This window comes from Delphinapterus leucas, chromosome 11 (genome assembly GCF_059928025.1).
Source record: "Delphinapterus leucas isolate spDelLeu-1000000601 "Yukka" chromosome 11, BTC_Dleu_Yukka2, whole genome shotgun sequence".
In the NCBI taxonomy this organism is placed as follows: domain Eukaryota; kingdom Metazoa; phylum Chordata; class Mammalia; order Artiodactyla; family Monodontidae; genus Delphinapterus; species Delphinapterus leucas.
The window spans coordinates 97,862,491-97,888,182 of NC_143139.1; the positions used below are offsets into that span (position 1 = coordinate 97,862,491).

The 25,692-nt window shown below is 61.8% G+C and overlaps 1 protein-coding gene across 4 annotated transcripts; it reads left to right on the top strand.

Moving 5' to 3' along the window:
• PRR5 (proline rich 5) lies at nucleotides 1-25,692 on the top strand. Of its 4 annotated transcripts, XM_022596577.2 has the most exons (8): nucleotides 3-296; nucleotides 10,078-10,158; nucleotides 12,655-12,703; nucleotides 14,208-14,265; nucleotides 18,942-19,033; nucleotides 19,455-19,595; nucleotides 23,059-23,194; nucleotides 24,737-25,692. In XM_022596577.2, the coding sequence occupies exons 1-8, from the start codon at nucleotides 160-162 to the stop codon at nucleotides 25,210-25,212; spliced, it is 1,170 nt and encodes a 389-aa protein (XP_022452285.2). In that variant the 5' UTR covers nucleotides 3-159; the 3' UTR covers nucleotides 25,213-25,692. The 4 variants fall into 4 exon arrangements, with proteins under 4 accessions (XP_089777557.1, XP_022452285.2, XP_089777558.1 ...); XM_089921431.1 differs by lacking the exon at nucleotides 19,455-19,595 and having other exon boundaries at nucleotides 1-296; XM_089921432.1 differs by lacking the exon at nucleotides 12,655-12,703 and having other exon boundaries at nucleotides 240-296.

Consider the following 25,692-nt stretch of genomic DNA (forward strand, 5'->3'; position numbering starts at 1 on the left):
GCGTGGGGCCGGGGCGGGACCCTGGAGGGCCGCTCGGCTTCCTGCTTTTGCCCAAGTCTCCTCGTAGAGGGCGCCGCAACGGCCGGGGCCCGCGGCGCGGCGTGGCGCAGGGCGGGGTGCCGGGCGCGCGTGGGCGCGGAGCCTGTCGGCGGGGTCACCATGAGGACTCTCCGCAGGTTGAAGTTCATGAGTTCGCCCAGCCTCAGTGACCTGGGCAAGAGAGAGCCGGCCGCCGCCGCCGCGGACGAGCGGGGCACGCAGCAGCGCCGGGCCTGCGCCAACGCCACCTGGAACAGGTAAGGCCGCGCCCTCCCGGCCGGCCCGCGGGCCGCTGGCCCCGGGTGCCAGAGCCAGGGGAGGGGGAGCCCTGGAGCAGGTCTGCGGGCTAGGGCCTGCCCCCAGCGAGGAACTGTGCTGGGGGGCAGCGCGGCACTTTACAGTTAGTAGAGAACCGCTCCGCCGGAGTTGTGCGGACGGGAAGGGAAGTTTAGTGCAACGTGTTTCTAGAACGGAGGGACGAGACCGCGGACCCGGGGCTGGTCCCAACGCGCCCAGCTGGTGGGTGGTGGGGTGGGCCTGGGTCCTGCGAGCCAGCCTCCCCCGCCCTCCCCCCGGGGTCTTCCCACGTCTTCGCTCCAGTGCTCATGGCAACCTGGGAGGTAAATAGAGCAGGAAGTATTTATCCCATTTCGCAGATAAGCCTCGCGGGCGCAATCGGTGGGTTGCCGCTGCGCTTCCTGTTCTGCGTTTAGGTCCCTTTGGTCGGCAGTGGCGGGTGGCTTTCCCTTGAGCGGCCCCCTGCCCTCCCAGCTGTCAGCAGGGGTGCAGCAGCTGCCCGGCATTCTTTAGACGACCTTCCCCCCGCGGGCCCTTCCCAGACAAGCAGGGGCGTGGGAAGTCCCACCAGCCCCTCCCACTTGGTTTGAAGAGCAAGGCTGGGATGTCCGGAAAAGAGACGATTTATTTAGTGGGATTCCCCACCGTGTTTGCTCATGAGCCCTTTTCAACAATAGATATTTCCACCAAAAGGAAAATGGGAGGGCAGGAGAAGAGAGTAGGGCAGGCTATCCAGGGGGCTGTGGATGCTGCCCCCGTCACCGCACACACCCGGCAGTACCCTGCCAGATGCTCCACCGTCTGTGGTCTTGGCCATCGGAAAACCAGCTGTCAGTGTGGACACTCATTTATTCTGTCCATCAGTCGTTTCATGAGCGTCATGGTGGGCACAGGGCTGCCAGCCTGAGACCCTCCTCTGTGCACTAGGCAGGACGCCGTCGTCCAGTCGCGTGCTTGTCTTCTGCCCCCTGCCAAGTTGCGAATTGCTTGAGTGCTGGGACGAGCCTGCCTCAGTTTCCCTGTCGGTCAGCGGGCGTGCACATTCCTTCTTACAGGACCGGTGTGGGGACAGAGAAGGAAGGACTCTCGCTGGGTAATATCACCAGCCCAGTGACTGCACGCTGCCTTCGGAGGCGTTTCCTCCTCTCGCAGAATTGCGGAGAGAAGCGGTCTCCCTCCTCATTTCTCTGCCGTGGTTTAGCGCAAGGAGCCAAACAGACTTAGTTCAAATCCCAGCTCTGCCTCTTCCCTGCTGTGTGGCCTTGAGCAAGCTGTTTAGCCTCCCTGGTCCTTAATTTCCTTTTCTGTAAAATGGGCCATTGTGGGGATTAAATGTGAAGATCTGTACTGAAGTCCTCAGTACGTGCCTGGCGGTAGGGCCTCCGTAACTTATATTTCAAGCTCAAACTCGTGCTGGGGACAAACTCGTGTCAGGGAGGGCCTGTAGGGACAGGGTTTGGGGGGGCCCCTCAGGCGTCTGCTGGTCCCTGAGCTTTCACCACCAGCAGCTTTCTCCTGCTGAGGGGTTCTCCAGGCAGAGGTGGGGGCACCCTGGGGTAGGCTCGGAGTCTTCTGGAGCTCAGGGAGGTGCCTGTAGGGAGAGGCCACCTGGGTCCCCCCCACTGCTTCTCATTTAAAGGAACTTTCAAACTTCAGTGCCATCCTGTGCCTTGGCCGGGCAGACTGCAGGGCAGCGGCCCGGCCCACAACCGGCGTCTCTAAGGCTCCGAGCCGCCCAGCCCTTGGACCCACGTCAGCCCCGCTTGCCATGCTGCACTCCTGTATGCCGGGCCCCTTCATGGCCCTTGGTGCCCTTCGTAGCCCAGGGAGGGAGTTATGACTACCACGCCCCATATAGAGGTGCAGAGGGGGACGCAGAGAGGACCAGGAAGCCTGCCCGTGTGGACGCCGCAGAGCGGAGCCACTGCTCTCCCTGGGCAGAGGGGGCCCTGGGCCAGGGAGGGGCAGTGCCTTCCCTGCCAGCGTTCCGCAGGTACCATGGGGAGGTCGGGGCCTCTTCTGGTCGCTGCCTAGCTGCCCAGCCCCGATCCTCGCAGTACTCCCTGCCAGGGCCCCCCAGGACACAGCCTTGGGGGGCGGGACAGTACAGGTCCTGCCTTGCTAGGTTGTAGACTCCTTATTTTGAGTCCAAGATGAACCCCCTTTTTCCACGTGACCACGTTAGTTTCCCAGGGCAACCGTAACAAATTGCGGCAAACTTGTGGCTTCAAACCACAGAGGTTCGTCCTCCCACAGCGCTGGAGGCCGGAAGCCCCACATCAGGGCGTCGCCAGGGCCTCGCTCCCTCTGGAGGTTCCAGGGAAGGCGCCTTCCTGCCTCTTCCAGCTCCCAGTGGCTCCTTGGCCTGTGGCTGCATCACCCCGTTCTCCGATTCGCCCTTCATCTGGCCACCTTCTCTGTGTCCAAACCTCCCTCTCCTTTCTCTTAGAAAGTCATTGGGCCACCTAATGTAGGGCCCACCCCAAATCCAGGATGACTTGGTCTCAAGGTTCTTAACTAATTACATCTGCAAAGACCCTGTTTCCACATAAGCTCTGGGGTAGCAGGTGGACATGAATTTCTAGGGGACACTATTCAACCCACTACAGTGGACCCTGGGTCCATCCCCTAAATTCCTTATGCATCTGTTTCCTCATCTGGACATGGGGCAAAATACATAGCTTGCTCCTGTGATAGTGGAATCCGTGCACTCACCTAGCCACTCGTTCATTCGTTCATTCATTCACTCTCCAGCACTGGTCCGAGCGGGTGGTGTTGAGCGAGAGGAGGATGAACCGGGGGAGCGTGGGCTCCCTTCTGCACGTGGGCAGGGCAGGTCTGAGTGCTGGGTGCCGGGCTGCCGGCTGGCTGGGCCACGCTCACAAACCGGAAACTAGAACAGAACCGTCAGAAGCTGTTTCCTAAGCCCCTGCTGCTGCTTTACGGGGCGGGTTTGTCCCCTGTGCCCGGCGCAGTGCCGGCACTGCAGAGGGGAGGACACAGGGCTGGCTTAGAAGGCTCACCTGTCACTCCCACCTGGAGCCCCTGATCCCCTCCCTCCCGAATGGCCCAGGCATGGCATGTTGTGTCCCTGTCTGTCCCTGTGTTGGCCCCAGTTAGCTCCTCACCGGGTGTGCACCCCACGCGTGTGCAAGGCCTCCAGCTGCACGAAGGTCATGTTCTTGAGCTGAGGGGCCCGCTGGGGGGCGGGCAGGAGTCCCCTGTACCTGCATTTGGGCCAGAGGGTGTAGACCATTATGGAGCCCTACTCCTTGCCAGGCCTGGATCTGCCCGAATGCCTGAGGCTTGGTGAGCCTGGCGCCCACCCGCCTTCTGGCTGTGAGAGCAGAGGCCCCGCGCAGGTGGAGCGCGCGCCCTCTCGTTCCCACGGGACCACCTCCGAGGCTGGGCTGATGGTCCTTAGCATCCAGATAGAGAAACTGAGGCCAGAGAAGGAGAGGGACTTGACCAAGAGCCCCTGTTCACGTTGAGCCTGAACCCTGGCCTGACTTGAAGTCGCTGCCCAGGGACACGTGTGAGTTGGTGTCTGCTGAGGCCGGGCGAGGCGGGGGTTGGTGGTGAGAGCCCGAGGTGCAGCCCTCCCTCCCCTCCTCGTCTGCTCGTCCCTGGTCCTGGACGGGGCCACTGCTGCCCAAAGCCCACAGGGCGTCCTGCACCTAGATCTCCTCCGGGCCTGTGATTGCTCTATCCCCTGGACGGCGGTGCCCACCGACCCTGACCTTTGCCGGGCCCTGTCCCAACCCCAGGCGTGGAGGAGCTGCTTTCATCCCTGCAACGGCCTTCAAGGTGGGACTTGCTACCCCCATCTTGCAGATGGGGATACTGAGGTCCAGAGGTGTGGGCACTGCCCAGGTCTAAGTCCAGAGCTTCTGCCACCGCCTCATGGGGTCTCAGGGGCCGGAGGAGGTTGGCTGAAGCCCTCAGGGTGACCGGTTGGTTGGGAGTTGGGGGGTGGAGGCCAGTGGGGGGCCGGTGCTTGGCTTCCTGGCCAACCCTCACGAACAACTTGCTCTGAGTCGGGCCTGGGTCCTGAACCCCCTGCCGCTCTGAGGCGGTCTGGGAGTGGTCAGCAGAGTCACGGCCCTCAAAGATGTCTGGGGATCTGTGAATACGTTCCCTTACACGGCAAGAGGGACTTTTCAGATGTAATTAAGTAAATGATCCTCAGGTGGGGAGATGGTCCAGGTGGGCCCAGTGTCACCACAAGGGTGCTAATGGGAGGGAGGCCCAGGGGTCAGAGTTCAAGAAGGAGACGTGAGGATGGGAACCGAGAGGTTGAGGACACCTCACTGCCGCCTGTAAGGATGGAGGGAGGAGTCCTGACCAAGCTGGAAAAGGCCAGGAAACAGACTCTCCCCCGGAGCCTTGAAGGAGCCGCACCTTGATTCTAGCCCTGTGACACTGACACAGCTTCCGGCTTCAGAGCTGTAAAAAGCCAACTTTTGGCTGCCTTGCAGCCGCTGTGTGTGGGCTTTGGTTACAGCAGCCAGAGGACACTCGTATGCTGGGCTTCCCTCCCTCCCCGCCCTGCGCCCTGGGCCCTCACTTCTCCCAGCAGTCGGGGCTCAGGGCCATCCGCTCTCCACCTCCCGGCCCCCAGCCCAGCATCCAGAACCTGCCCTCCAGCTGGACGGGTGGCCCCATGGCGGCCAGGCAGCCATGGGGGCGGCGTGGGCACCCAGCTGTCCCCCTGCAGCCTGTCGGGATGGGGGGGTCAGCGCAGTCAGGCGTCTGCCTCGCTGGGCAGGTGGGGCTCTGGAGAAAAGCTCTGAGTTCTTGCCTGGAGTCCAGGGAGGAGCAGGAGTGGGAATTGGGGGGCATGTAAGCCAGGGCCAGGGCACTGAAAGCAGGGTGAGCATGGGAACGGCCCGCAGGCCTGAGAGTGGTGCCCTCAGGTACCCACATCTGCCAGAGGGTCACCTTGAGGCCAGGCAGGGGTTCGGATTGGGTTCCGAGTCGCCTGCCTCCCCTGTGCCTTCGCCTGGGCGTGAAGAGGAGGCCCATGGATGCTTCCCCCAGGGCGACCGGAGCAGAGCGAAGCAGGGCTTCATCTCTCAGGGCTGGCCGTGGGCCCCTGGGATAATGATGATGTTGGAGGCCCCGGGCCCGAGTTGCACTTCTGTCTGGGGGGATAAGTCACATGAGGGCCTCTCCTCTGCCCACCCCACCTCCTCTCTCTCCGGTGGCTCACAGCAGGGCTTTGTTATCGACCCAAGGGTTGATCACCCTTGGATGGACAGGGCAGAGGGGGGACTAGAGCCTGGGCTGTCCGGGGTGGGAGCCCAGGCAGGCACACCGGTGGAGCCCAGCGCCTCCGCCCACCCTCGCCCACCTGCGCCCACAGGCCAGCTCCTGAGAAAGAGCCAGGCCTCGACACCAGGGGGAGGGGCTCGAGGAAGTGCCAGCCCCTCTCGGGGTCCGGGCCGCCCTTCTGGGGATACCAAGTAAGAGGGTGAGGAGGGCACCTGGCGGAGGCCTGCCCCCCTCTCTGACTTCTGAGGCTCCAGAGGCAGCTCCAGAGCAGGGTAGGGCCTGAGAAAGGGCAGAGCTCCACCTCTAGGCCTCTCCGCCTCTCCGAGGGTTCCTGGAGGTGTGTTGTCTGTCCCCCCAGAGGCCAGGCTTTGGGGTCCCCCACGCACTGTCTGCCGGACCTTCCTGTGTGGGCAGGTGGGCAGCACTGAGACTGGCGACGGGGCCAGGGACCCGCCCCGCTGGGGTCCCACCTGCTCGCAGCGCCACACCGGCCCCAGCCGAGCCAGGGCTGCTACAGGCGGGTCCCCCCAGAGGCCTCACCATCAGCCCTTCCTCCCCAAGCCTGACCACAGGGCCCTCGGCCAGCCCTGGTGGCAGCAGGCCTCGGCACCGTCCTGCATGCTGTGGATCCCCACTAAGGGTCCTGGGCATCTCCCCTCACCCCCTGCTCAGGTAACAGGTGCTGAGACTGTCGCTGCCCTCCCGTCTCCCTACATGGGGCAGAGCGACAGGCCCGGAGAGAGGAGGTGATGGGTCAGCTGCTGCTCGGCCCTCACCCAGCAGTGCCCCGGGGCGCCTGCCGTTTCCAGGGGGCCGCTCCCAGTGCCCCCGGCTGGGCCTCGGTGTGGGAGGCCCCGGGCCGGAGTTTCACTTCTGTTTGGGGGGATAAGTCACATGAGGGCCTCTCCTCTCCCCACCCCTCCTCCTCTCTCTCCCACGGCTCACAGCAGGGCTTTGTTATTGACCCAACTTGGACTTTGGAAAGAAGGCTGCAGAGAAACGGGAAGGAGCGGGGCCTTGCCTGTCCACCAATCCCAGGTTGAGCAGCTGTGGGGGGCGGGAGGACTGTGGGCCCCGGGCTCCCTTCTGGCCCTGCCAGGCATCGAGCTATGTGACTCTGGGCCGTCCGCTGGCTTCTCTGAGCCTCACAGTCCCCACCTCATGGTGTGGTTAGAAGGAGATGGAGAAACCCCGGGGCAGATGGTGGAGCCGTGGTGGATGCTTCCGGGGGCACATATCCTGCCCCCCACCCACAGTCACTGCTGCTGATGCCATGGCACACGTAACCCCACAGGGGCTGGATTGAGTCCCATTGTATGGAGGGGGAAGCTGAGGCACTCACGGTCCGGTCTCCAGAGGCGGGCAGCAGGGAAGCCCAGAGCTGGGATTCAACCCCAGGCCCGCACCTGAACGAGCCTTGGGGCTGGAGGTGGGAAGGGCAGGGGCAGGGTCCACCAGGGTGGAGGCCAGGCTGGGTGGGGGTGTGGATAGGAGAACTCAAGGGTGACCCTAGGGCTGGCCCGGGCGCCGCTCAGATACACGTAGGGTGGTGCGAGACCCGTGCTGGGGGGAGCCGGGCCTAAGTGGTAAACCAAATAGACCTCCCCTCCCCCCAAAGGAGCCGGGATCAAATGCTCTCTGCACACAGGTGTGAGTGGGGAGGGACCTGACGCCACAGTGAGCCTCAGGGAGAGGGAACAGCAAGGATGATGGCCCTGAGGCAGGAGGAGGCCAGCACTGCTCAGACCCAGGGGCGGGGCGGTTCAAGTGACACAGATGGCGATGGACGACCCCTGAGGGCCTCGGGGAAAGACTTGTCCAAAGAGCCCGTCTTCCCATCCAAAACTGTGGGTTAAGGTGCCTCTGGGCCGGGGACCAGAGTGGGCTGCGCTCCCTCCGGAAGGCTTACTGGAGGAGGAGGGAGGAGGGACTTGGAAAGGCTGGTGAGAAGAGCAGGGCCAGGCCTGGGAGGCTGATGAGGGTCCCCCACGCTGTCCCCTCGGCCTGGTGGAGGCCTGGTCCCCAGGGAGCACTTGGCAAGGCCCCTCTGAGCCTCAGGAGGGGCCGGGCCCATGGGGCCATGCTCAGGACGCCCCATTTGCCAGCTCCCAGGCTCCTGCAGGTTTGGGAGGGTCTGACCTCTGCCCCCAGCAGCCCCCAGGCTGGGCACGAGTCCCCATCTGTTAGGATTTCAGGGTGGCAGCCATTAGACTTCCCGTCAGACTGTAAATGGGGAACAGCTTTAACTGTGACTGTTCGCCGGAGCCCACCAGGCACTTTTTTTTTTTTTTTTTGCGGTACCCGGGCCTCTCACTGCTGTGGCCTCTGCAGTTGCGGAGCACAGGCTCCGGGCGCGCAGGCTCAGCAGCCATGGCTCACGGGCCCAGCCGCTCCGCGGCATGTGGGATCTTCCCAGACCGGGACACGAACCTGTGTTCCCTGCATCGGCAGGCGGACTCTCAACCACTGCACCACCAGGGAAGCCCTCACCAGGCACTTCTGACAGAGCTGAGCACAGTCCCCGCTGTGACCACACACCAAGGCTCGGCGCTGGCGGGGCTTTCATCCTGACAGCAACCTGGGGGTGGGCACATTCGCGGCCTCCATTTCACAGGCAGGAAACAGAAGTTAGAGGGCATGTGTGCCTGGACATGCGAATAAGCAACATTTCAACACCAGGTTCCTGGGTAGTCAGGCATCGTCGGGTCAGGTGACAAGGCCTCTGGCCTGGCCTGGTCGGGACCAGATGTGGACCCCTGGGGCGTGTCCCTGCACTGCTCAGAGCTGCCTTCACCCACCTGGGGTGCGGGGCCCTGACCCTGCCCTGCCCCTTCCAGGGTGCGGAACTGGAAGCCCTGCCCACACCTGGCTCCGTGGGGAGAGGGGGCAGCTGTCGGGCGAGCTCTGGCCTCCCAGAGCTTGGTCCCTCTGAGCCTCAGTTCCGTCATCTGCAAAGTGGGCGGCCAGTCCACATCTCTGGGAAGGGTGGGGCTGGTGAGGGCAGACAGGGGCAGCAGGAGCCTGGTGGCCGCCACCTGCTCCATGATGTGAACGGCAGCACGTGTCCAGCCGTCCCTGTACACCAAGAATCACACAGCTCGTCTGCAGTGGTGAGTTTAGAGCAGCAATCCAGTCCTGAGTGGAGGGCGGTGGAGCCACCCAGACCTGGTTCTCCCCCTTGGGAGCTTATGGCTGGTGGTGAGGGCTAACATGAAAGTAAACCAGCAGAGTGCCAGGACCTAAGTCTGCACGGGGAAGGGAGGCAGTCAGGAGGGCTTCTGGAGGCAGTGGCCTCTGAGCCAGGGCTCCAGTATGAATAGCTACTTGCCTAGTAGATAGCATAAGCCCCCCCCCCCCCCCGCCCAGGTAGGAAGGGCAGTGGGTACAAAGACCCTGAGGTGTGGCTCCCCTGGTGGCTCCAGTACTCTGTGAGCATTGGGTGCCCAAGAATGCGGGGAGGGACCATTCCAGACGAGCCTTGAATGCCACATTCAGGCCTTGGGCTGTACCTGCAGGGCCCAGGGCAGGGGGCACTGAGTGCAGTGAGGAGGTACCTATGCGATCAGAGGTCAGGCGAGCATGGAGGAGAGAGAAGGGTGCAGCAGAGATCTAGCGGGTAGAGATTGGTGGGGCTTCAGGATCTGTAGGATCTGGAGGGCCAGGGAGAGTCAGGATGAATTTCACCAGATAACTACCAGGCTGCTCCTTTGAGCCAGGTGAGAGCACACAGTCATAGACGGCACAGGGCCCTGCGCGCCGAGGTTTATAGATAGCCGTGGGAACCAATCAATCAAACGAGTCACGGATAAACATGTAGGTGCACACTGACAAGTGTTGTAAACGCTGTGACCTCTTGTGACCTGAAGGAAGGATCCACGTAGACAGGAGTGGGGGGTGAGGGTGGGGACCAAGCAGAAGAAAGGACATGTGCAAAGGCCCTGTGGTGAGGGCAGCTTCCCCAGTGGGGCCAGGTGCAGGTAACACAGGTATCCAGTTCAGTGAGGCAGGCGCTGGCTCACAGGCACCTGGAAGCACAGGGTGAGAAAGCCAGTTGGACTTGGTTATGTTTGGGGGTGCGAGAGACCATCAGAGGGTGTCCCCTAGTTTCCAGCCTGGAGGCAGAGGGTTCAAGAACATGGGAAGGGAGGCAGAGTGTGTGGAAGGTAACCCAGTGACAGCCTGGAGAGGTGACCGGTGGCAGGCCTGGGGCTCCAGGGAGGCTGCGGCTGGGAGCCCAGGATCTGGCGCTCAAGATGGGAATTGAGGCTCTGGGGCGGATGGGGTCCGATGGGGCGGCCAGTCCCTGTGCTCCAGGCCTGCCTTCAAAGCGAAAGGACTGGCGCCCTGCTTCTGACCGGGCCCCTTCTGTTCCTCGAGGAGAGCAGGAGGGGCTCAGTGGGAGAGGGAAGGAGGGGAGGAGTCTTAGGGCCTCTGGACAGCAGCGCTCTTCTTCCGTCCCCCACGCAGCATCCACAACGGGGTGATCGCCGTCTTCCAGCGCAAGGGGCTGCCCGACCAGGAGCTTTTCAGCCTCAACGAGGGCGTCCGGTGAGTGGTCGTTTGTCCCATCCAGGCCTGGGTCTGTAAGTGGTGGGAGGGCTGTGCCAGGTGGGAGGCCTGCCCCCCCCACCCTGTGGGTCTACCAGCTTCAGGTTCTGCCTTTAGAGCCCAGGTGGGCGGTGACCACCACGTGGACCTTGACCCCAGGCCCTGTCCTGTGGCCTTCACCCCCCACCCTCCTGAAGACTCCTTTTCAGGGGAAACAGGGAGGGACTGGGACAGTGGCTCAAGATAACGCCCACATGCCCCGCTGGTGTTAAGCATCACAAAGGGTATTTGTTCTGTTAAACGAGGAAGGACTGGAACTTCCCTGGTGGCGCAGTGGTTAAGAATCCACCTGCCAACGCAGGGAACATGGGTTCGAGCCCTGGCCCGGGGAAGATCCCACGTGCCACGGAGCAACTAAGGCCGTGCGCCACAACTACTGAGCCTGCGCTCTAGAGCCCGCGAGCCACAACTACTGAGTCCGTGAGCCACGACTACTGAAGCCCGCGCACCTAGAGCCCGTGCTCCTCAACAAGAGAAGCCACCGCAATGAGAAGCCCGTGCACCGCATCAAAGAGTAGCCCCCACTTGTCAACTAGAGAAAGCCTGCGCGCAGCAACGAAGACCCAACGCAGCCAAAATCAAATAAATAAAGTTAAAAAAAAAAAAAAAAGAGGAAGGACCCACCTGCCTAACGATGGGAGTGTTGTTCCCAGAAAAGCAATCACAGCCCCACCGAGTACCCCTCATTTCCTGTGAATAGCTGAGAATTGAGCGCTTGTGAAGGGGCCCAGGATGGACCAGCTTTGAGGGAATCTGCAAAGCCGAGGCATTAGTCCTGCATTTTAGTGGAGGAGGCTGAAGCTCAGAGAGGTCGAGAGACTTGCCCGGGGTCACAGCTGCCGCAAGGAGGCATTTCCTACCTCTGTGCTCTTTCCCTCACGCCCTGGCCTGTGCCACCCTGTCCCTACAGCAAAAGAATATCTGGGACAAACAGGCAGCAAACCTTCTCATCCGCTTGGGGCAGGAGTAAAAGGGTAATTGGGGCAGGGTCCCCCCACTCCAACCCTAAGTGGCCCTTACAGGCAGGTAAACTGAGGCCCAGGGAGGGAAAGGGGCTGCCTGCGGTCACAGCAGGGGCTTGTTGCCTCTCCCAGGCCTGATGTGTGTGACCGTTGCAGGGGGTCCTGCTTTTTTTGGGCTCATGTGGCCACTCAGGGGTGGGGCCCCAGGAACCCCATTTTCCTAATATGCCTCCGCATCCCTCGGCTTTGCCCAGCCATGAGAAGGGCCGGGGATGGTGCAGGGGTACAAAGCTCTGATGTCTGGCCGTCATTCTTGTGTTCTGCCATTTTATACACGCGCGCGCGCGTGTGTGTGTGTGAGTGTGTGTGTGTGGTTTCGTGTATTCACGAAGTTGTGCAACTGTCTTTAATTCCAGGGCTTTTTCATCACCCCAAAAGGATACCCCATATTTATAGACAGGTAGTCCCCATTCTCCTCTCCCCCCAGCCCCAGGCCACCACCAAATAGATATAGACATAGATTTTGTTTTTTTAAGATGCAGTTTATCCTTTTACAATGTACAGTTCAGTGGTTTTTAGTACATTCACAAGCTTGTATAACTATTACTCTTTAATTCCAGAACATTTTCATCGCTCGCCCCAAAAAAGGCCTGTACTCCTTAACGGTCACTCCCGGTTACCCGTCCTCCCCCAGCAGCCTCTGGCCGACACCAGTCAACTTTGTCTCCGTGGATTTGCATATCCTGGACATTTCATATAAATGGAGTCGTACTACATACGTGTTGGCCTTTTGCATCTAGCTTCTTTCAACAGCGTGATGGTCCTCCATACTCGGGGGTCATCCAGGCTGGGGCAGGTGTCAGCGCTTCGTTTCTTTTTATGGCCAGAGAAATACCCCATTGTGTGAAAAACACCACTGTGTTTATCCAGTCTCATCTGTCGATGGACATTTGGGCTGTTTCCACCTTTTGGCCGTTGTGAACAGCGCCGCTGGGAGCATCTGTGTAGGAGACCTTGTGTGGATCTGCGTTTCCACTGCTCTCGGGTCTGCACCTAGGGGCGGAATGACTGGGTCATATATCGGCTCTATCTTTAATCTTTTGAGGAACCGCCCAGCTGTTGTGCACAGAGACTGCACCATTTTACGTTCCCACTAGCCGTGCGTGAGGGTTCAATTTCCCCACATTCTCACCGACACTTGTTACTGCCCGGCTTTTTTCTTTTCTGCCTGGGGTTTTGATTCTAACAGCACTAGTGGAGGTGAAGTGCCATCTCGGGGTTTGGGTTTGTGTCCCCCTGGTTACTCATGATGGGGCATCTTCCCACGCGCTTATTGGCCATTTGTGTATCTTTGGAGAAATATGTAGTCACGTCCTCACGTCACTGGGCTAAGGGGGTGGGTCTCCCGCTGCAGGCGGCCCCCAGCCCTCGCTGGCCCCGTGGGGTCTCTGACTCCTGCCCCCCCCGCCCACAGGCAGCTGCTGAAGACGGAGCTGGGGTCCTTCTTCACGGAGTACCTACAGGTGGGTGCTCTGTGCTCTCCTGAGGGGTTGCTTCCTGAGCTGGCCAGAAAGGGCGGGGGTGGGGGCCGCTGGCTCCCGGTGGGTACGTGGAGCTCTGGGTTCAAGGTCTCCGCCTGGCCATGACTCAGTTTCCCCCATCTAGCCAGTGTGGGTTGTTGGGTAGGTTATACGATGAGATGCAGGTGAGGACTCACCACTCTGCCTGGCACGTGGCGCGGCTCGAGGTCAGTTCTGTGATTAGTTGTCCACCTCCTCCTGGAGCATCGGTGTGGGTCCCCAGAGCCCACGGGTGGGTCATCTACAAACCCCAGGGCCCTGAGCCGCGTGGTGATGATATTAGCGTGGCACCAGCGTCGCCGAGGCTGAGCTGTCCCAGGCGCTGCGGCCACAGGCTTGCAAAGTGGATGAACGCATGGAACCCTGGGGCTCGGGGAGGGGAGAGGACCCCCGAGGTCGCACAGGCAGGAAGGCGGAGGTGCTGCAGGCAGGGGCATCCTCACGCAGTCTCGGAGCATGGGGCCCCCCCTCCCGGGAGAGGGGGAAGTGAGGACCAGCCTGCGGCTCCTCCCGTCCTGTGGGTTTAGGGTTGGTTTGTTTTAGTTTAACAGCCTTGTTGAGGTGTAATTCACCTAACCATACTGCACACCCACGGGAAGTGTGCAGTTCAGCGCTGTGTAGTGTACTCACGGAGTTGGGCAACCGTCACTGCCCATTCCAGGGCTTTTTCATCACCCCAAAAGGAAAGCGCGTGTTTATAGATAGGTGACCCCCCTTTCCCTCTCCCCCAGCCCTAGGTCACCACTAGTCCATTTTCTGTCTCTCTGGATTCACCTGTGTGGACATTTCACGTCAGTGGGATCTCACAGCGCGTTGCTTTTTGTGTCTGGCTTCTCTCGCTGAGCACAGGGTTTTCGAGGTTCATCCATGTTGTGCCTGTATCAGAACCTCATCCCTTTTTACGGCCAAATAGTATTCCACAGTGCGGCGAGACCACGTCTTGCTTATCCGTCCGTCCGTCTGTGGTCCCCGGGTTGTTTCTACTCTCTGGCTGCTCTGACCGCTGCTGGGACCACGTGGTGTCACTCAGCCACGCCCAGGGTGAGAGTGCAGGGGGGCTGCCGTTTGAGCCTCATGGCAGTGGGTGATGGCAGCGCTCAAGCCAGGCCTTTGGTCCCGGGGCCCCTCTTGCCCGAAAGTCCCTCCTTCCTTGTGGGATGCGGGGGCAGCTGCCTGCCCGCCTGCTGAGCCTGAAGCAGGAGGCCCAGGCCTGGCCTGTCTCTCGGGGGCGGTGAGGGTGGGGTCCCCGCACCACCTCCTATCTGGGACAGCCTGATTGGGTCAGTTGCCCGCGTGCGCCCAGGGAGCTGAGGTTCCAGCTCTGCAACAACTGGACTGGGATGTCGGTGAGTCCTTCCCCCTCTGGGCCTCGGTTGCCTGTTGATGGAGCCTTGGGGGCCCTGGGTACCCCTGGGGCGGTGACAGCATCTCCACGTGTGCCTTGCAGAACCAGCTGCTGACAAAAGGCATGGTGATCCTGCGAGACAAGATCCGCTTCTACGAAGGTGAGTCTGGTGGCCCACTGCCGGGACCGGGTGCCAGGCCACGCTGCTCGCGGGTGTGGCCGCTGGGAACTGTGGCCTTACGTGGGCTCCACCTGGGGCTCTGGGTGGGTGGTGTGGCCCTTCTGGTCGAGAGAGTCCAGAGGGGCAGAAGCAATGCCTCGAGGGCAGCAGGGCTGAGATCTGACCCCGGGAGGGGACCCTGCTGGGAAGAGCATCTGCCCCCCATCTTGCTGGGGCCCAGGAGGGCTGAGGGATGTCTGGGAGAAGGCCCCTGCTTCACCTCACTGCCCACGAGGGCTTCTGGCCCCCGTGAACCCCGTCCCAGCAGCCTGGGAGGACCCCCATCAGGATCTTTGAGGACCGGAGGGGAACTGGCCTAGACCCGGGGGAAGAGGTAGAGCGGGAAGCTGCCGCCTGGAGGACCAGCAGATGTGGGCTCCCTGCCAGGGTTTTTTAATGCTCATACCTACCCTGTGAGGCCTTTGGGTCACTGTACCCATTTCACAGATGGGGAACAACGCAGCGATGGCCCTCAACTTGTCCATAGCCACAGTGCACGTAAGGGGTGGAGGTGGGATTCGAACCCAGGGCATCCCGACTCCAGAGTACACCCCCTTTGCCCTTATAGGGGCAGGCCCACAAGTCACAGCTGGCCTCGCTGCCCAGCTCGGGCCCCAGCAAGGAGAGAGAGGGTCCTGGCCGGCCGCTGTCTCCTTCTGCCAGGCCCAGAGCCCTGGCAGGATGTGCCTGGTCCTGGAACCCTTGGGCTCCCTGTGCCCATGGGCTGGGGGTGACAAGTACTGTGTGTACACTTCCCGGCAGGACTGAGTTGGTGTAGAGAGAAATCAAATTATGGGGGGAACGCAGCTCACACCGGCACATCTTGCTACGGGCCCGCTGTGTATCAGGCCCTGTGCAGGTCACGACCCTCCCTCTGTGTACCAGGCACCAGTCGCCGCACGTCCTCACCCTGTGCTGGGCTTGTCCCGAGAGTTTCCATTGCCTGACTCGTAGATCACCCCACAACCCTGTGAAGAAGCTTCCATTGTTGTAGCCACTGAACACTTGGGAAAACTGAGGCACAGAGGGGCTGAGTAACTCGCCTGAGCCCCACAACCCTACCGGGCAGCCTGGCTCCCGAGCCTGCACTCCTCTCTGTGCTGCTCCAGGTTCCTCTTCGAGTTCTCAGTGACCCCGGAAAGCACGGGTCTTAGCCCATTTCACAGAGGCAGAGACCGAGGCCTGGGGTGCTCAGCATAACTCGAGCCACGTGTCCTGTGTTCCTCCTGCACCGCCTCTGCGTGTGTCGGGGGGAAGCAGCCAAGGCAGGAGCCTGAGAAGGGCTGTGAGGACCACAGACGTGGGGGCAGGAGGCACAGGCCGTTGGGGTTCCGGGCGGGCTTCCTGGAGGGGCAGCACCAAGCCAGCAGGCTCAGCACATTCCGGCAGTGCCTGCCTTCCCACCAGCTCCAGCCCAGGGGAGCTGGGACCTTAGCAGAAGAGGCGCTTTGTGTGGCTTGGTGGAGCCCTGCCTGCAGTGGCCGTGTCCGCCAGGCCACCCAGGAGGGAGCACCGACCCCATCCAACCGCCCTTGGCCTCAGGGACAGGCACAGAGCCCCAGGCTAGGGGCCAGGGGGCCCGGCCTCCAGTTCCCATCCAGCCACAAACTGTCATTTCCCTCTGTCCCCACCTTAGCACAGGGGGTTAGACAGGCTCCACCCATGTGCTCACTACAGGTCAGGCCCCAGGTAGCCTTTGGGGACCTGGAGATGGACCTAGGCCCTGCCTGGCAGGGGCTCACAGCCCAGCTGGGGACACAGACATGGACCAGACAGTGAGAGTCCACTGTGATGAATGTCAAAGTGAAGGGAAGCCCTGGGGAAGGAAGGGCTAGTTCCACCTTGGCAGTCAGGGAGGGCTGCGTGGAAGCGGCAGCCTTTGAGTCAGGCCTCGAAACATCAAGAGGACATCTGCCCCCCTTCAGCCAATGCAGTGGGGACAGTGGCTGACATCACACCCCGAGGGGCTGCCTTGGGAGCCTCCCCGTTCTGCCTACTACCGGGTCCCAGGGAGAGCTCTTCCTTAAGACTACTCCCTGCGGCCAGCCATGTCCTCAGCCCGTGCCTCTGCTGGAGGTGGTGGGTAGCCCCACGAGGGGCAGCCCAGGACATGGCCACCTGCCCCCCTCCAGCTTCCAGCAAGGCCTTGAACCTGAGCACAGTGATTCCTGGAAGTGGGAGGCCTGGAGGGGCCTTGAGGTGGAGGCCTCCCTCCCTGGGGCCACATTCAAGGTGGTGGTTCGGTGAGCTCAGCTGCAGTGGGGGTAGCTTCTCAGCAGCCGGACGCTCTGGGACTCCGAGGGGGAGCCCGGGGTTTCTGCAGGCTCCGGGCCCTGGGCTCTGCCTGCCCTGCGGGAATCCCAGCCTGTTAAGGTCAGGCCACCAAACTGCGCTGCGACGGCTCTCACACGCTCGCCTCCGAGCCTGGCCACCCTCCTCCAAGCCCCTGCTGTGGCCTTTCCAACTGCCCTGTGGTCACCACTGAGATCTGAGCTGAGATCAGCCTGGTGCATTCCCGCCTCCAGGGCCTGCACAGTCGGACTGAAGAAAGGAAGACAGACAGGCTGACCCACGCCCCATCCTGGGAGATCCAGCTCAAGGGCACGGCCGCTGGGTGGCGTGGGTCCTCCTGAGCGTCGGCGAGGCCTCAGACCACGCGGGCCCGCTAGTCAGCGCCAGGCTAACAGCTGAGCACTTGCTACAGGGCAGCTTTTGGCCTTTGAGTGTGGACACGTTGATCACGCCCATTTTACAGAGGACCACACTGAGGCTCGGGCTGAGGGACCCCCTGGGGCCCCAGGGCGGGGCTTCGACGCCGTGTGCTTGACTCACCCCTGACGACCCTGGTGTCCCCAGACCGCAGTTCCCGGGCAGCAGAGAGCCCAGCCAGGGCACGGAGCCGAGCTTCCTGGCCCCTTGGTCGGCGTGTGGCTCTGGCGGGGCCTGGACTGTACGACATCCCCTTTCCGCCCCGCGGGCTGGAGAGCAGCCTGCGCTCCGCAGACGCCGCCTGGCCCGCGCCCAGAGCCGCCGCACGGCCGCCCGGGGAACTGAGCCGCCTTTCTTCTCGCCAGTGACGGCGGGGACCTCAAGGGACCTTTGTATGCAGGCAGAGCTCCTCGGGTGGCAGGCACCCACCGTCCTGGGTTCCATAGAGCCCGCTGTGGGGTGTGGGCCCCCGGTCGGACCAGGAGCTGGCCTCCAGCCAGGGTGCTCCAGTGCCGGCAGACGGGCTGCATGGAAAGGTGGACCCGCCCTCTCCACGGTCACCCCCACCAGGCTCCCCTCCCAGAGCCCGGCACCCACACAGACCCCGGGGGCTTTATGGGGGCGAGGGGGGTGGGGGGCTCAGAGCCCAGGAAAAGGGAGCACAAGAGGCAAAGGCCCTTGACCAACCTCCTGGTTCCCATGGAAACCTTGAGGAGTCAGGCATGGGCGGTGCGCTCTGGGAGGCTGGCCAGCCCGTGGCCCCGGCCCCTCCACTCCTGGGGATGCCCACCACGACGGCCGTGTTTCTCCAGCCAACCGCTAGTCTGGCTTCCAGGTGGGGTCCCGCCAAGCAGCAGAGGCCTCGGCGACATGTCCCGGAGGCCTGCTTATCCTGACCCAGCAGCCTTTCATCCCAGCTCTCCGCTCCTTCCAGGCAGAGGGGCTGAGGGTTCAGCACTTGGCGTTTCCTAGGGGAGCGCAGAGCCGGCTGGGGGGCACCTCAGCTGTCCCCACCCCCAGGGTCTGTCCACCTTGTGACTGGCGCTGCTGCTTCCCCAGAGCCGGCAGAAAGGCCCACAGAGCTTGTCCAAATGGCTTCTTTCCACACGTGTACTTCCATGGTACATGTGCCAAGGGTTTCAGTCCACCAGGCAAAACGGTCCTCCTGAATTAGCTTGGATACCACCTCCTCCAGGAAGCTCTCCCTGCGTGACCCCCTCGTACCTGGGCCAATTGCTGCTGTTGGATGCGGTTTCCCTGGCTCCCCAGATCCCACCCCCGGCAGCCTGGGTGGTGGGGACCCAGGCCCTTGAGGCAGAGACCCGCACCTCTCTGAGGCCCAGGCACTTCATCTGCCCGGTGGGGGTCACTCCTCCCTCGCCAGGGTGGCTGTCCACTGTCCTGCTGCCCTGTCGCGTGGTGGGACTGGGGTAGTTTTGGGCTCAGCTGGGTCCCCAGTGCCAGGCCTGGCACAGCATAGCTGCTGCGTGAATGTCTGTCGGGTGGACAGAAGAACAGACCGATGGGTGGGTGGAAGGAGCGGGAGGGCGGATGAGACAAGGGTGTGAGTGGAGCGCCTGTCAGGCTGTGCCTGTAGGGCTTGTGTGCAGAGGAAACAGACCCACCGGCACCTCTCTGCCCCAGGCCCTGCTTCATCTCCTTTCCTCCTGTCGGCTCTGAGGGGTTCGCCCTGCTACAGCCCCGTTTTATTAGTGGGGCAGCTGAGGTTCAGGGGGGTGAAGCTGGGCATCCGGGCCCATCACCCTGGCAGGTGGGGGGGCCCTCCAGGGCCCGGCCCTCAGCTCCCGCGTCCTCCTGCTGCCAGGAGAGGTGACTCGTGACCTGGGAAGGCGGGAAGCGTCTGCTGGCGCCCCTTGGGGTAATGGTGACGGTCCCTGTGCCCACAGGACAGAAGCTGCTGGACTCGCTGGCAGAGACCTGGGATTTCTTCTTCAGCGACGTGCTGCCCACGCTGCAGGCCGTCTTCTACCCGGTGCAGGTGAGCGGCTCCTGGGCCACAGGGACAGCTGATCCCAGCCTGGGGGTGGGCGCACCTCTGCCCTTGTTGCCACGTGTGGGCCATCTGCGCCTGCGCTCGCCCCCGGACCTCCCAGAACCTGCTCCCCAGCCCCAAGACGGGCATAAGGCCAGCTCCATGCTCAGAGCCTTGGGAAGCCCTTAGCAGCACACAGTAGGCCGTGCCCGGCATGCAGTAGGGGCTCTGTGTGTGACAGTCACCCTTCCCTTGCCTGAGGGAGCCACGTGGGGCCCTCTCTCCGCAGAACAAGGGTCATCTGGGGAGGAGGACGGGGTGGAAGGGGCCCTGAGGGTCAGTGGTCCGTCCCTGTATCTGGCCCCAGAACTGGTGGGGGCAGGGGAGCAAGGGTCTCGCGTGATAGCGGCGGCCCCCACGTCCACAGGGCAAGGAGCCGTCGGTGCGCCAGCTGGCTCTGCTGCACTTCCGGAACATCATCACCCTCAGTGTGAAGCTGGAGGACGCGCTGGCCCGCACCCGCGCCCGCGTGCCCCCCGCCGTCGTGCAAATGCTGCTGGTGCTGCAGGTGTGCGGGGCCCGTGGGGGCTGCGCTCAGCCCGGTGACGGGCACAGGCGGCACGTCCCAGGCTCCCCGGAGACAGCGCCGGAGATGTGGGTGTGGGGCCACGTGACTTCTCAGCGGTGGGGGAGGGCGGGGGTGGGGAGGGACTCCCAGGAGAAACCTGGGAGGGAGAAGGAAGCAGCGGGGGCTGAGAAGGAGCTGGACGAAGGTGTGGGTTCGTTCACAAGAAGGCCGGCCCGGGAGCCCACAGGGAGCCCAGGAGTGTGGACGGAGCATCCCTCGAGGGCTGCGGGGCCAGGCCTTTACTCCCCCATCGGTCAGTCACTGGGGTTGGGAGCCACCGCCTCCCACTCCCCACAGCGGTTCCAGACATTTCTGAAGGACCTTTCTGCAAACTGCTGCGCCCCAAGCCCTGTGGCGGGCACGGCACCCTACAGTTTGCCAGCCTGTCTCACTGTCACAGCCCCAGGATGAGCACCATCAACCACCCCATTTTACAGGTGGGGAAGTAGAGTCCTCGCTTGCCCGGAGCTGTGATGGCTGGGAGCCTGGCCTTCCCTGAGGCTGACAGGCTCCCAACCCTGTTCATTGTCCTGAACCCACCCATGCACGTGGAAGTCCTTCTAAATTTATGTCTGTGAGGTTGGTCCTGGGGCCCAGGGCAGCTGGTTGAAGATTCCAGAGCAAAGAAGGGGCTGATGAATGTGGACGTTAGCAGGGTCGAGGGGCTACACTCGGTGGGAGCCGGTGGTCGTCCTGGCGGCCACGCAGGGCAGCGACTGGCGGGACATTGCATCCCTCGGCCTATTTCCTCAAAGGATAAGGAAGAGAAATCGACACAAAGTCCTCCATGGTGCACTTCCTCTTGGGGGCGGGAAGTGATGAGGCTGGGATTTCAAGCCAAGGAATAAGGTCTCATCTTGATCCCATGAACAGCACCTGGGTAGCGGCCAGGCCGGGGTGGTGCTGCCCCCTGGTGGTCGCTGTGCCTCATGCAGCTTCTGGGCTTGGCCCCATTTTCCCCCAGAGTGTCCTTCTACCCCTCCTGGGTGCGACCCCTACCCCCAACCACAACCCTTTGCTCTCGCCTTGGCCTCCACTTTGAATGGCCTTGTCCCAGCCCTGCGGTGAACTTGTCCCCACTGTTTTCAAGTCCCAGATGGATCTGAGGTCACAGCTACTGGTCAGCATATCTTTTGAGGGCCTACTATGTGCCCCATGCTTCACGTGCAGAATCAAAGCTCCTTCTCACCGGGGTCCCAGAAGCTGAGTATCAGCCCTGCATCTGAGCGTGGTACACAAATAATGCAGCCCCAGGGCCCGCATTTCCTCACTGGGCAATGGGGAGCAGAGACCAGACACCAGAAACAAATTCTGGGAATGAAGGGACACAAAGTTTGTGAAACGCCCAGCACAGCTCAGCAGTAATGTCACCCTCATCCATGGCGCTGTTGCTGGGGGCGGGGGCGGCTCCTCCAGGTTCATCTGGATGACTTCTGGGGGCACCCCCTCCTTGTCCAAACACAGCTGGATCCGTGGAGACTGTAGTGATGTCCCCGCTTTCGTTTCTCATGTTAGTCGTTTGGGTCTTCTCTCTCTTGTCCGTAGCTGGTCTGGCTAGAGGCTTGTGGATTTTATTGATCTTTTCAAAGCTTTTGGTCTTGTTGATTTTCTCCATCCATTTTTCTGTTTTCAATTCCGTTGATTTCTGCTGATTCTTATTTTTTTTCTTCTGCTCACTTTGGACTTGATTTGCTCTTCTTTGTCTAGTTTCCTAAGGTGGAAGTTTACAAGACTGCTTGTAGACTTTATATTCTAATGTATCCATTCAGTGCTATAAATTTCCCTCTAAGCACTGCTTCGATGCATCCTGATAATTTGGACGTTGGCGTTTTCATTTTCATTTAATTCAAATTATTTAAAAATTCTTCTTTGACCCCTGTGTCATTTAGAAGGGAGTTGTTTAATCTCCATGTGTTTGGGGGTTTTCAGTTATCATTGTGTTATGGATTCCTGGTTTAATTTCTTTGTGGTCTGAGGGCAGACATTGTACGATTTCTGTTCTTTTAAATGTGTCGAGGTGTGTTTTATGGCCCAGAATGTGGTCTGTCTTGGAGGATGTCCCACGTGAGCTTGAGAAGAATATGGATTCTGCCATTGGACAAGTTGTCTATAGATGTCAGTTATATCCAGTTGATTGATGGTGGTGTTGGGTTCATCTGTGTCCTTCCTGATTTTCTGCCTGCTGGATCTGTTTCTGAGAGGGGTGTTGAAGCCTCCAGCTAGGAGGATGGATTTCTCTGTCCTCGCAGCCCCGTCAGTTTTTGCCTCCGTAGTTTCCTGCTCTGTGTTAGGTCCGTACACATTAGGGATTGTTATGTCACCTCGGAGAAGTGATCTCTTTACCGTTAGGTAATGACCTTCCTTATCCCTGATAAATTGCTTTGGTCTGAAGTCTGTCCTGTCTGAAATTGACATGGCTGCTCGTGCTGTGATCCGTGTCATCACATACAATCCTGCACTCCCTTCTCGTCTGTGTGTGTCTTTAATAGTTTAAGTGGGTTTCTTGTAGGCAGTGCAGAGTTGGGTTCTCGCTGTCTTGAATCGTCGTTCAGCGTTAACCTGGGTGTATCTTGCTTCTTAACTGCTGGCAGCCCCTTGGGGATGATTCATGCGTTCAGAGACATCATTCGTTCAGCAAGCACTCACTAAAAACCTGCTGTGTGCCCGGCCCTCTGCCGGTGTCGCTGGGGACCCAGAGCTTGCCTCCTGGTCAGCTCACAGCTGAGTGGGCAAGGCCACGGCTGTCCCGTGGGCAGCCTCATTTTCCAGGCTTTGGCTCCAGTGAAATGGGAGGGGTGGAAAACCCTTCAAAGCTATGAATGAGGGGAGGTGTTGCGAGGGGCTGGACGGTGCCTGGCTGGGGAAGCAGTGTGGGAGGGGGAGGGGCGGCTCTATCAGATGGACGGGCCTTGACCGCTCAGCTTGGATACAGACCTGGACCTGGGCCTGGCCCAGGGGGGCAGCCTGTCCTGCCTACAGTGCTCCTTGGGGCGAGGGAGTAAGGGTGCGGGTCCAGGTGAATGAGCTTGGCCCCGCAGGACTGCCCAGAGCCTCTGGGAAGCCAGCTCACGGAAGGGGACACACAACTGTCCCGAGAGGGAGGTGCAGGGTGCCCAACCTAATTTGGCCACAGACCCCTTTCCCGCAGGCATCATGGTCTCCCAGCCACGCCGGCTCCTGTGTGCAGCGGGCAGCCACGAGGACGTTAAAGCAGGAGGGTGGCTCAGAGGCCCCAACCCAAGAGACGGCTGGGAAGGGAGGGTGCGGGGCCACCACCACGGGGGCCAGGACCCCGGGGGAGGGGGAGGGCGCCGTTCGTGGTGGCCTTTGAGCTAAGCACGGCTGGGCTAGGGAGGCAGGGAACAGGCCGACCGGCGGACCCCCGCACCCCTCCCTCTTGCAGGGGGTGCACGAGTCCCGGGGAGTGACCAAGGACTACCTGCGCCTGGAGACGCTGATCCAGAAGGTGGTGTCGCCCTACCTGGGCACCTACGGCCTCTACTCCAGCGAGGGTGCCTTCACACACTCCTGCATCCTGGGTAGGTGTCGCCTGGGTGTGGGTGGGAGCAGGGTGACCCCTGGCCCCATCCACCTCTGCCCGGTCGGGGGCCCAGGCCTCCCAGGGGAGTCATGCAGAACCAGATGTGCAGCCACGGCAAACCTGTCCTGAGCATCCACCGGCCGTGCTGTGTGCGGGGCACCGGGCAAAGGGTGGGTCACGTGGGGTCCCTCCTTCAAGGGCTGACGTCACAAGTGGTGCTGCAGTGACTCCCCTGAGAGCCCGGCAGAGACCCCCGCACCCACCACGGAGGTCACATCCGAGCTCAGTCCTGAAAGTCAGGAGTTGACGAGGGAGAGGACCCAGCACGTGCAAAGGCCCGGAGCCGAAGAAGTCCTGGCTTATTTGGGGACTCACGGGGGGTGTGGAGGGGTTGTGAAGTGGGCATGGCTGGGCGTCCTGGGGCTGCCTGGCCCCATCGGTTCGTTCAGCACTGTAAACTGAACGCCTACTGTGCGCCAGCCCCTGTTCTTGGTCCTGAGGGTTCAGCAGAGACCAAGCCCCACCCTCATTTGCTCTTGTCCACCAGGGGAGGCAGACCAATGAGTAAACCATCCCCAGATGAGTGCCCAAGGGGACCAGTGCCCAGGTGACATGAGGGCCATGGGCGGGGAGCTCAGGGAAGGCCAGACTGGGAGCTGAAGGGCAGGGAGGATCCAGGCCTGGGAAGAAATGCATGAAGAGAACCAAGGGGACAGCGGTACGAGAGCTCATCAGGAGTGTCCCCTCGTCCAGAGGGCCCACCCACCTGCAGTTATAAAACCTGCCCAGCTAGCATGTCCCGGCTCCGGCGGGGCTCCAGCAGCTGGAGGAACTTTGAGGTCTGTGTGGCCCTGGACACCGAGACCCCTGCCAGGCAAAGAGGGAGCCTGTGTCCGGGACAGCCTCTGGTTCATCCCTCTCAGCCCTGCCACCTGGTGGTCAACTCTGGAACTGCAGGGTCCTGAGTGGGAGCCTGAGACCTGCCCCTATATCCGTCCTCTCCCACCCCCGGGGTCACCCCCCACACTCAGAATAAACCCCAGCCCTGACCTCATGTGCTGCCCCATCCGGGCACTTGCCACCGCCCGACCTGTGGCCCACCCAGAGGAGTTTCTAGTCCCACACACACACAGTAGGACTCCAGCTCTGAGGACAGGGGCTGTGTCTGCCTTAGCAAGTGCTTGGGTTTGTTGACTTTCCGCAGGTGAGGAAACTGAGGCACGTGCACAGGTCACTGGCAAGGTGCATGTTTGAACCCAGGCGGTTGACTTGAGGCCCCCTGCCCCCATTCCAGGCTGAGAGGCCAGACCGAGGAGAGAAGGAGGTCACGTAGGGATGGACCTAGTATCAGCTGGGGAGGAAACCCCAACTCCCCTCCAGGCTGCCCCAGCAGGATCTACACCGGTCGGGCTTTTCCCTGTAGCGGTCCCTTCCTGCAGAGCTGGGCGCAAAGTAGGTGCTTGCAGTGGGTGTTCCCTAGCATCTGGCCAGCCCCACCCTGGCCCCCTGCCTGATGCCCTGTCTGTCTGTCTGTATGCAGAGAAGCACTTCCTGCGCCGCTCCCGATCGGGGGACATCCTGGCCAAGAACCCGGTGGTGCGGTCCAAGAGCTACAACACGCCACTGCTGAACCCCGTGGCGGAGCACGAGGCCGAGGGTGCGGTGGCCGGCGCCACAGGCATCCGCAGGCACTCGGTCTCCGAGATGACGTCCTGCCCCGAGCCCCAGGGCTTTGCTGACACACCCGGCCAGGACCCTGCTGGGACCTTCAGACCCTCCCCAGCGCCCCCGTCGGGGCCCTGCCCCAGCAGACTGTACCCCCCAGCGCAGCCCCGTGAGCCTGGCCCAGGCCCGGCCCGCAGCTCACCAGCCTCCTCCAGCCCCGAGAACCTGGTGGACCAGATCCTGGAGTCAGTCGACTCAAGTTCGGAAGGGATCTTCATTGACTTTGGGCGGGGCGGTGGCTGTGGCACGTCTGAGTCTGAGGGGGCAGGGGGCCGGCAGAGCGTCGTGTGACCCAGGCCTTGTGTTTTTACTGACCCCGCGTGTACGCCTGTGCGGTGCGTGAGTGTGAGAGTTTTCTACTCTGTCCCGTCCAGTCCCCTGTCGGCCTCAGCCACTTTGGCATTCCTGAGTCTTTGTCGAAAAGACCGTCGCCGCCCGAGACCCCGGCACCTTTGTTCTGGGGCGTCAGGGGCTCAGCAGGTGCAGGGCAGCCTCCTGTGCGTGGAGCAGACCTGGCCGTTCCCTGCGCCCCAGCCTGCTCAGCCCTCCAGTGTCCACACCATGCAGACTGTGAACCCCTCAGCTCGGCCAGGACCCCAGAGAGACCCCCAGGGTCAGTCGCAGAACTGCCTCCCTGCCCCCCACTCGCCTCGGGCCACAGCGTGACCTCCTGTGTGCACCTCTGTCCCAGACCCTCCACGCAGCCCGTCCTCGCTCGGCCTGGTGTGGCCGTGGGCGGGAAGCGGGTGGAATAAAACTTGTCTGCCCGGC